This window comes from Cryptotermes secundus, unplaced genomic scaffold, assembly GCF_002891405.2.
Source record: "Cryptotermes secundus unplaced genomic scaffold, Csec_1.0 scaffold1252, whole genome shotgun sequence".
NCBI lineage: Eukaryota > Metazoa > Arthropoda > Insecta > Blattodea > Kalotermitidae > Cryptotermes > Cryptotermes secundus.
The window spans coordinates 191,415-203,071 of NW_019727117.1; the positions used below are offsets into that span (position 1 = coordinate 191,415).

Genomic DNA, 11,657 nt, shown 5'->3' on the forward strand with positions numbered 1-11,657 from the left:
CCCCCTCCTGGACTTAGACAGAGGTTCCTTGCTTAGCTCAAGTGCAGCTAATCTTTCTCTCTTCCCGTTGACCTTCGCAAGGAAACATCGGTGCGTCTAAATTTGGTTTCGGAAAGTTGAATTGATTCTGTTAGAAATTTGGTTTCGGCCCGCAGCACTGATCGAAGGGGAAAGAGTGCCCTCACGACATGGCCAAGGGTGGATCAGTCGTGAGGTGAATCTTTGAGTTTGTATATTCAAGAAGTATATTCAAGTAAGTGACTTACTAAGGTAATATACACCGTGAGGCGCATTTGGTTTGAGTACTGACGCCATGTGGCGTAGGGTAATTTTGGTTTTGTCTAAGGTTCTGATAAACAGCAGATCGCCCTTCAGGCGTGTTCAGCCGTGTATGTAAGCTGTTTATATTTGCTCGTGCCCTCAAGGCTTGCCTAAGTACATGCTTGTACTGGAGAAGTAGAAATACGCCATGAGGCGTGGCTGACTTGACTTTCTGTGCTCTTAGGCACAGCGTAGTTCTGTATCAATCATTTATCACATGTTCTGACCGGTCACTGCCCTTCAGGCGGAGTCCATTTGTATACATGTTATCAATATATATATGTTTGAGAACGCCAGTTGTGTATATGTATACTTGTGCAGTATGTTCCATACCAGCTTCTGACTAGCGGATCCGTCCAGCCTGGCCCATCGTACCGACTGTGGTTTTCCTCCCCCGAGATCCCTTCCACAATCCTAGGGAGGCATAGTGCATCACGCTACAAGCAAGTCGTTTCTTGTGAGCCTGTCCCTTACCCATATAGAGTAGGGATTCACGGGTCTAAGTGGGTAGAAGAACGGGGTTCTTTACCCACAGGGTCGAGGGACCCGGCTCACACTTGGGTCAATACTTTATGGAACCAAGTGACTATTTCGACGCCCCCACGTACAAAATCCTGCGCTTCATTGGAAGCGCAGGATTGCTGAGGGAATAATCAAAAGGGGAAGCACAATATACCACTGTCGCGGTGCAAGGGCCGAGAAGACCTACCCCTCATACCTTCATTCATTCATTCATTCATTCATGGATGTATCTGAAGAGAACATTGTGAACAGCAAGCCAGTACTGACCTTGTGCAAAAGGACCTCCCCACATTAACAATGTTGTAAAGATCTGCTAACGAATACGAATTGTAAACTGGAAATAAGTGTGTATGCATACTTCAAGATGCTATCAGGACATCCACCGGCGAGAGTCAAAGAAATCTTCGATCTACGGTTCCTCGGCTGAGATTTGGAAGCCATGCAGCTCTACGCCAAGTCCTCTTCCTTACTGTTGAATAAAAGTGCTTGCTTCCTTGTCAGCTACCTAGTTAATTGCATTAATCTGCTACAATTACGTCTTGTGGTTCTAAGTCATCTCCGAATCGGCATGAAGGTCCAATAAGTATCCGAGACACACAAAACAAACTCTGAGAACATACTATACAGTTCACAAGGTACGATTCGTTTGGTATAAATGCAAACACCTAACTAAGAGCGTGCATTAGTCATGCTAGTACCACCTCACCGCTGATCTTGAAATGCAATAAAATAAAAGCATTCTTATATCAAGAGATAAAATATAACTCTATTATGCTTACTGCTGTTTCACATGATAATTATTACCCATTTACCCGTTACTTTTGACACACAGATAACTGGCATTTCTCCTAGCCAAATACACAGCTTGATGGAAACTTGGTTCTGCTTGCATGCCAAAGTACACACAAAGTCGGAAGGTGTACTCCTATTGGGAGTTCACATTTTCAAAATTCGTTCCTTGTGATTCTGATGTTCATTTATTGCAGATATAGGTCATGCCATAGCTCAGGCAGTTAGTCGCCGGCTTCCCAACGAGGCAGCCCAAGTTCGGGCCCGGTTATTGTGGGATTTGTGGTGGACAAAGTGGCATTGGGGCAGGTTTTCTCCGAGTACTTCGGTTTCCGCTGCCAATTCACATTCCATTGACCGTTCCAGATTCATCATCATTTATCACCCGGGGCTGGTACAATAGGCCAAACAGTAGCCGACATGTCAAGTGGACTGTCTCATCCCACCCAAAGTAACCACAAAAAAAAATTCAGCAAAAATAAAATATCAATGACTGAACCAATCAAGACTATAAAGTCGAGTCATTAAGTCTACTGCTGGCAAACCTATTCAACAATATACTGCGGTTCAAAATAACATTACAATGTATCCATTGTATTAGCTAAACCCCATACAGAGAACACTCAAATGGCTTGTGGGATTTGAGGTTCTCACAGCAATGGCCATGAGGAATTCTATCTTCTGGAACATAATGCTCTGTAGTCCAGTGACTACACGGCATCATATCCCAGGAGGTAGAACTCTTCGGTTACGTAGCTTCTTAGAAAGATCTAAGTTTTATATTATGTACCAGTTTTTGTAGAAGTAATAAAAACGATGCTTGGTTTTGGTTTCATGCCAATATGGATGAAGACCGACGAAGATAACGGCAAGTAGCATCAAAATCAAACGAACTGTGTTAGAAGTTTAAGCATACAGACAGAAAGACTTACATTTACTTCACAAGCTTTGCAAAAAATATATATTTACTCATCAGAACAAATAAATTCACTACAGAATGTCGTCTTCTGGGATGTGGCGCCATGCAGATCTTGTGTGAACCGATGTTTTGAACTATTATGTAACTATAATAGCCTCACTGGTTTACACACTCTAAAGATCACTGCAACTGCAGCACACATAAATTCTACTGTCTTCAGTAGTCGTTTCCTAGTAACAGATCCTAACAATGTCCTCTGCTTACGTCCTTACCAACTGACAAATATCCCATAACTAACTCATTGCTCCAATAGCCCAAATCTATAACATCTTCAGCATCGACCCCATAGAAAACACCACTCTTCATTGCTATAGCTCAGTCATTTCCTTGGAAACATCTTTGTTTGCGAATCCATTACTCAGCAACAGCTCTTGTATATTTACTTATCTCATGATTGTTGCCCAGCAATGAGTCTACATGATACAATTCTTTCTGCCACTGTGAGACAGCACAACACGAACTCCATTTTAAAAATATCTTCATAACATAAGTTATAATACAGTGACGAATTTTCTCTCCTGCTAAAAAAGGGGAAATGGAGCCAACTGCACAAAGAAACACATTTTCCTTCAACTGCACAGTGCTATACCCTTTTTAAGAAGTCAACAGTTAGCCAGCTAGTCCAAAAAGCCCAACTTTTACAAAAGCCAAAGGCTTTCCAAAAGGCCAAAGCTGCAAACCCAGTTGTGGGTTTAACCTGGTATTGTTCTTTAATGTCCGCACTGTACAAGCTGAAGAAAATCTTTCTATATCAAATTTTTGCTCAGTTCATTAACTCACTGAAGTCTCTCCTTTATTTTTTCAACCACACCACATAGTAATCAAGAAGACAGTTCCTCAAGTACATTATTTAATACAGTACAACTCCAGGTTATCCACTATCCAATTATCCATGAAAATGTTAGAGGGAAATTCCCTTTCTAAAGATTTTAAAAAATGAATTTGTGATGTGCATATGTTCACATCCTCATGCATTAGTTCTTGCAAACCACCAACAGCACTACCCATCATCTTCCCATCTCACTTGTGTTACAGTATATGTTTCAAGAAATCTGTTACCCATCAATCTGCTGTGATGTCAATGAAAGCAAAAACATTTTCTGATTCTGAACTGGTTTCTACAACATGCTGTTGCTTGGCACCCACATGAGGAAGGATGTTTGTGAGTCCAGCACGATATTACTACAAACTGTAGGGAATTAAGAAGTACATTGCTGGAGAGGTTTCCAGTTGTATAATGTTCACACACAGTTTCATGAAAAATGACCCACTGAGGAGTTCAATCTTCTGGGATATAACATTATGTAGTCTGCTGAAAGTCAAATGACTCCAAAGAAACATGTCGGTTGACTTTCAACACACTACAGTGTTATATGCCAGAAGATAGAACCCTTCATAACCACTGCTGTTAGAACCTCAAATCCTACTCTGATGAACTAGTTCCACAGTTGAAATAAAAGGAAAAGATGGGAGGGGAAACAAATACCATAAGCTGACTCTTTCCCTCATAAGGGATGAAAGAAGGATAAAACATGATAAAACACATAACCAACATGGCTTCCCTAATGTGCAAAGCAAAGTTAGTGTTTGCATTTTTATTACAGTACTGTACATAACTAATTTACTGACCACACTGTTAGTGCATGTTATGGTTATGTAAATATCTGAGTAAGGAGAGGAATGTTAGCAAATAAGCTGCCAAGTCCAGTATCACAGACAAAGCTGTACCAAAAGAAGCAGCTGCATCAGAGGACACACACCTTATACATCAAACTCCTTAAATCTGATGGAGACAGAGGATACTTACTTACTTACTCATGGAGCTGAGCCCTTCTTGAAGACAAGCCAAATCTGCAGCTACTCAAGAATTTGCCAGCATTTTATGGAGCCCAAAGGTTCATTACCATGTTCACAAGAGCCCTCCACTGGACCCTATCCTGAGGAAGATTAATCCAATCCATACCATCCCATCCTGTCTCTCTAAGATCCATTTTAATACTTTCCACCCACTTATGCCTTGGTCTTCCCAGTGGTCTCCTTCCTTCCGGCTTTCCCACCAATATCCTATATGCATTCCTCATCTCTCCCATTCGTGCTACATTCCCTGACTACCTCATCCTCCTTGACTTTATCATTCTAATTATACTTGGAGAAGAGTACAAGTTATGAAGCTCCTCATTATGCAGTTTTCTCCAGCCTCCTATCACTTCATCTCTCTTCGGTCCAAATATTCTCCTTAGCACCCTGTTCTCAAACACCCTCAGTCTATGTTCCTCCCTTAATGTCAGAGGCCAAGTTTCACACCCGTACAGAACCACAGGCAAAATTATAGTTTGGTATATTCTAATTTTTATGTTTTTGGATAACAGACGAGATGACAAAAAGTTCTGGACTGAATGGTAGCAAGCATTACCAGAGTTCAATCTCCTTTTATTTTCCTCCTGAATCAGGTTTTGATTTGTTATCATCATTTCCAAGTATTTGAACTGTGCCACATTTTCAAATATTCTGTTTCCTATCTTTATGTCACGATTTTGCCCTGCATTTTGGTGATGAGACAGCAACATATACTTAGTTTTCTCTGTGCTTATTTCTAGACCAATCTCCTTACTTGCGTCAATTAAAGTCTGCGTGTTTTTCTTTATGATATCTATGTTATCACCCAGTAGATTCACATCATCTTCACAGACAAACAGCTGATGTGTCCCATTTAATTTCAGTCCCACCTGGCTTCCCTGGACCTTCCTAATGGCATATTCTAAAGCAACGTTGAAAAGGAGTGGTGATAAAGCATCTCCTCGACTTAGAGCAGGCATGTCCAACTTCAAACAGGCTGTGATCGACTTTTTGGTGTCAAAAGTGCCAGCAATCTACCACCCCCTCCTATCATCGTACTTTGCCTAAGCAAAAATATTGGTAAAAATAACATGACACATGATGTTTGTTGTAAAAGCAACATACATTGAAAGTACAGACTATTTTAACACAGATTTTCCCTTCAAAATCTGAATATAATCAAATTATATTACGAGTGAATTTACATGCTTTTCATTTACAATTTCCTTATAGGCCTATGAGATCGACCAAAAATCGTCCCGCGATTGATGCGTTGGACATGCCTGTCTTAGACCATTCTTGATAGGAAATTTATTAAACAACTGTTTACCCCTACGGACTTTACTGTAAGTTTTGTTTAAACACATTTTAATCAGCTTAACTAGTTTCATGGGTATCCCAAACTCTATCAGAATATTGCACAATACTTCCCTCCTAACTGAATCATAGGCTTTCTTGAAGTCTACATTTGTAAATTAATAATGCTAATTACAAACTGACTAGCAAGAAGACAGACACCTCCAACCTGAAACATTAAACCTGGGAAAGGTGACTTCAACCACCAGTCAACCAATATATCTGTAAAATGAAGTGCCAAATGCTTGACATTTCAAAATTTCACTAAATACCATTATGCCGATAAAGTCAAGGATGAGGTGGTAGAGAATGTAGTATGCATGAGAGATGAGAAATGCATGCAAATTTTGGTCAGGAAATCTGTAGACAGGAGACCTGTTAAAAGGCCTAACTTCAGATGAAAGATTGGTATTAAAATGGGCCTTAGAGAAACAGTGTCGGTATGCATGAACTGGGTAAGACCAGTGGTGGGACTTTGTGAAAGGTTCCATACAAGGCAGAGAATTTTTTCTCACTATTTTGGTGACTATTACCATCTCAAAAAGAACTCTGCTTCATAAAGTTGGGTAATTATTTAGTACTGAAGCATATCTGCTCAAAGCAAGAAATGTGAAGGCAGCAGAGACAGCCATTGCTAGTGAACAGCTCCACAAACATGCCCCTTGCTAGGCAACAGCTTCATAACATACAATAATGGTGTAACTGTGAAGCGGTGTTCTTTACACAGTCCATGCTGATACCTATGTGAAACAACAACATAAAAACTGTTGAATTAGGTGTTTTCTAAGCAGTCTGTGCCAAGGCTACATCATCAGGAGTCAATTGTGCGGTGTAAGTTTGTTTGGCAGTTGGAAGCAAGTTAGTTCAGCTTGGAAGCTGCAGCTGAAAGGTGCCAGCCTGTGAGGACAGGAGCTGTTGGATATGATAGCTGAGACACTGCACTGGTAGAAGCCCTAACCAACCATTGCTGTGAAGACCCTTAACTGAGAACACTAGTCTGTGTGTGACTGTGATTTGATAAACTGTAGTCATAAGTTGTGTTAAAGTGTCGAATAAATCCAATTACCATTTGAAACCCCATCTATAGTCACCCTATCACATGACAGAATCTTCATATTTTAAAACATATCACAACCCAGTGAAATTAACAAAATAAATTAAAAATACAAATATTAAGGACTAATTAACAAAGGATTAAAGAACAGTTTCTTACTCAAACAGTACACAATCTCTTGTTTGAGTTTCAGTACACCGGAGGTGCTTCTCTCTAGAGAGAGATGGCCTGTACATCCTTGCTTCATAATGGTATAGTATTCACATATAAAAATATATATAAATTATTATGCTAATAAAAGTAACAGATTTTTATAACCTGTGCAATAATTACATTTAGGAAAAATCAGCCTATATTATTTTAAACTATGAAAATAATGTGGCAAATTGCTGACATCAGTATAGTGAAACAAAGATCAAAAGACAAAAACTTCATCTGGGAAGAAAACAGTCTCCATTATTTTAACTTATTACAAAAATGTGCCTTATATCAATATACCACAATGAAGTGCAAAATGCAATACTTTCATCTGGATAAAGTGAAGACAACATGCCAATGATACCATCATTGGCATGTATCAATATACTAAGACAGAGGCCCAATTTTCCTGAATATGACAGATTGCTACCTGTTGACAAACAAGAATATTCACCAATATCACTGCATTAGTAGTAATTAATTGGCTGGTAGATTGATTACAAATGTAAACCATCCCCACCATGGACCAGGGAGCACACAAACTAGTCTTGGAATTAAAATATGCGCACCACTTGAAAAATTCATCCTGTTATAATATGGGTGCATAGACCCCTGACTGGATACTAGTGAATATGAAGAATGATATCTACATAACTGGTGATCATGGGATGAACAGTTAAAACACTGGAGTGCAAACAGACATCATGTTCAGAGTATCCAACTTTCCGCCAGAAGCAAACCTTGTACAGCAGATGTCAGAGGATATGCCCCCCCCCCCCAAAATCTGGCTTCAAAGCTCAACTGTGGTTTTGTAGTTTTGAAGATGAAACGTACCTCAATATTATGCATTCATTTTGTATCGAGCCTCTAAATTTCATCTTTTTCTGCAACTTTTGTTAATGTTGAGTGGTTGTGTGAGTTTTATTCATTGTTACATTTCATTCACTTGTTTGTTTAGAACCAATTTGGGCCTCACACAGCCATCACTGGATATATTATACTGTAAAGTGTAGTACCGCTGCTATGCAACGAACAACAGAGGGATTGTTTGAGGCAGTGTTTTTTGTTGGGTCCACCCTGAGGCCATATAGCGAGGGCCCTAGGCTGGCTGGGTAGGTTCAGTTGAGTTGTCAGTAGTTCAGTTGGAAAGTCAGCCTATGAACTGACAACTAGAAGGCTGGTGTGAAATGGTCGCCAGCCTGGAACCCAGTTCGTTGACAATTGTTCTGCATGGATGTTTGTGACAAGAGGACCTCAGCATGGGAAGCTGAAGAATCTCCACTGTTAGAAGCTACTGCTAGAAAACGGCTGTTGAAGACACAGGAGGCTGGAAAGAAGGCTTAGTGGGTGCTGTGGTGATCTACAAACTGTGGAGGTTAGCAGTGTCATGGCAACTACTTGTGGTTCCATGGTGTATACAAGCAGTCAATTAATCAAATACACCAATCCATAGCCCATCTACAGTCACTTGCCTAAAAACATGACAATATAAAGTAAGTTGTTTCACTGCATTTTGCTCATGTTGAGACACGTATTAATTTTTTTAATTAATGTTTGAATTAAAAGACCTATATCAATAGTTACAATTTATGTCTCATTTCTTGGTGGTTGAAGTTTTTTTTTTTAATATCAAAACATATCATATATATATGGTCTTCAAATGCAGTTGTGTTGGTACTGTAACAGCATATGTCATGTTATTTCACGAGGATTTCATGGCTGATGGATAAGTCTTTATTCATCAACACATTCATGACTACATCTTTGAATTCATGATCTATATCTCCCAGTCCATCTCACACAGAAAGTTTAATTTTCTGAATGATTACAAGCATAGTTCTTCATAAGAGACAGTTTAGAATAATTTTATCAGCACTGTTTAGCATATGTACTGTATTATTACTTGCAATTCTGTCAGAAATTGACTGAGAGGATTTATATAAATGGCATTCATATACACACTCTTTTTATTCACTCCCACCATTTCTTGAAAGACATGGTCTATAGGGAAGATGGAGGCATCACGTTCCTCCAAATACTGGTTACTATTTATGATATTACAGCATCATACCCAGAAGACCACAATTTTCACTACCATGAAAAACCTTAAATCTCACACAGTTCTCATTCTTGCAACAGAAAGGGAAAAGAACTTCATATCATTGTAATAATAAATTCACTTTCTACTCAGTAACAGAGAGATCATAATTATGTACACAATCAAAATGAAAAGTATAATATAATCACATAAGATCCCTAGCCATTCCTAATTTTAATATATCAATTTCAATATGGAATTTTCAATATGTGTAAGTAGTAATACTCACCGACTTCGGCATTTTGAATGTACAGAGTGGGTACCTCAACTAAACAAAAAAGAAAAATCCACCTGAAAGAGAAACAAAACCATTTTAAAAAGTGATCACATACGAATATGCATATTCGTTATAGTTGGATTTGTTAATTACATTTTAACAAAAACATTATATTTGCTATCAAAATGGTAAAATATTGTAATACTAATATGGATCCATATTAAGAAACACAATTCGAGAAGATCGAATTCTTACAGATTTGCCTGACGATGAAATTGCGGAAGTTGAAACAACTAGCGAACGCCTTTGCCTAACAAATGCTGATATGGTAGAACCGATTTTGTTTCTGGATATTATTATGTAGACAGTCCTATTAACACTATTGTATGACACACAACAGGGATCATACCATGAATAAAAAAAAAATAAAATTACACCATTAATATACCTCACTGACAATCTACAAGTCTGGCAACTGCTATGTATGACACCTCAACAGTTGTACTATTTCAGTGAAATACAAAGAGTTCAACCTATAATGTTTATATATACAGCCTATAGAAGCTGAACATGGTGTAGACTAATATAAAATTCAAGGAAACTGAGGAATCATCAATTTCTCACTAAATCAAATTTAAGAACTCAGTGTACAGTTCCAGGTACTAGTTGAAGTTCAAGTGCATGCATTAACAAAAAAAAAAAAGAATTTGTGCAGACCCCTAAATATGACCTACAAAGAAACATAAAAAGGTAAAAAAGTATAGCTATCCCTGTAACAAGCTGTGAAGGCCCAAAGGGTTGTTGTGGTAAGGCTATCAGCCTTACGCACTGGCCACCCTTCACCACCCTGGAAAATTCCTGGGAATTTCTGTTTGAGGCTGAGTCAACCCTGGGGCCATAGTGCAGCTGAATGCATTAGGTAAATTGAAAAAAAAATCCAATTACCTCATCAGGACTCAAACCTACAACTTTCCGGCTTGTAGCATGGTGCCTCAACCAACTATGCTACCACGTGCCCTCACAAAGAGAACATACACAGCATCAAATACAAGAAAGATGATTCAAGAGTGTAATACACATTCTAAACAACAGATATGGTAGAAATAAAATGGTAGAATAAAAGATATAATGGACAAAAATTGACCATGACAAAAGAAGAAAAATAATGAAAGAGAAATTTAGGTACACATACACAAAAAAATTAATTTATTTAAAGAACAAGACAGCAAATAAAACATTCTGACACAGTCATGACACAAAGCAATGCACCAGTATAATAAGTATAAGGGGCACTCAGATGAAAACGGGTCACCACGCATAATTCACACGGCGTGCAAGATGGTAACACTGGAATTTGCTTACAGTATGAACATCTGGTGGGGACTCGAGAAAGCAGTGACGTGCCACTGCACACTAATCATTTGTTTATTGTGTTGGAAGTAAGGTTAGTGCTATGTGTGATCATCCAACATCAGTGATGGAGGCGGGTAAAGAAGAACAGCGAAGTGTAGGGCACTTTTTGACTCCTCAAGGAGTAGGACGAGAAATTCATCGCCGCATGTCTGCTGTTTACCGCGAACATAGCATGTCACATTCGCATGTGCTAGTGTGGCATAAGAGATTCTGAGAGGGATGTGTGTCACTGCAGGATGACGCTCACCCAGGACAGGCTCATCGTGTCATCACTCCTGATGTTATTGCTGCACTGGATGGTCATATCTGGGCAAACCGACAGATCACTGTGAAAAAAATTAGTCTTCTGATGGGAATAAGTCACAGTTCCATACACGTCATTGTGACAAAACCCCTGCTGTACCGCAAAATCTGCGCACACTGGGTACCACATCAACTCACGGAGGAACAGAAGACTAAGAGAATGGCTGCATCACTGGGTCACTTGCAACAATACCACGAGGAAGAGTACGCTTTTCTTTCCCATATAGACACAAAATGCAGCGACCATCGCACAATAAGCCTTATTGCACATACAGCAAAGATAATAGCAAAGATACTTAAAAGAAGAATTGAAAGGAAAATAGAGGATGTACTTGGAGAAGATCAGTTTGGATTTAGAAGAGGAAAAGGAACCAGGGATGCAATTGGGATGATGAGAATTATAGCGGAACGAACCTTGGAGATAGATGAAGAACTGTGTGCTTGCGTGTTTGCTTCATAGACTGGCAGAAGGCATTTGACCGGGTAAACTGGACCAAATTAATGCAGATCCTAAAGGAAACAGGTATCGATTGGCATGAAAGAAGATTGATTAGCAAATTGTACATGGATC

At 39.1% G+C, this 11,657-nt stretch overlaps 1 protein-coding gene across 1 annotated transcript in view; it reads right to left on the reverse strand.

The window, feature by feature from the left end:
* LOC111864537 (moesin/ezrin/radixin homolog 1) overlaps positions 1-9,456 on the reverse strand; it is a 183,076-nt gene extending 173,620 nt beyond the window's left edge. Inside the window, exon 1 of the mRNA XM_023851848.2 lies at positions 9,383-9,456. Within this exon, the coding sequence (XP_023707616.1) occupies positions 9,383-9,394 (12 nt within the window). The 5' untranslated portion in view covers positions 9,395-9,456. The remainder of the gene's footprint in view (positions 1-9,382) is intronic.
* Between the last annotated feature and the right edge of the window lie 2,201 nt (positions 9,457-11,657).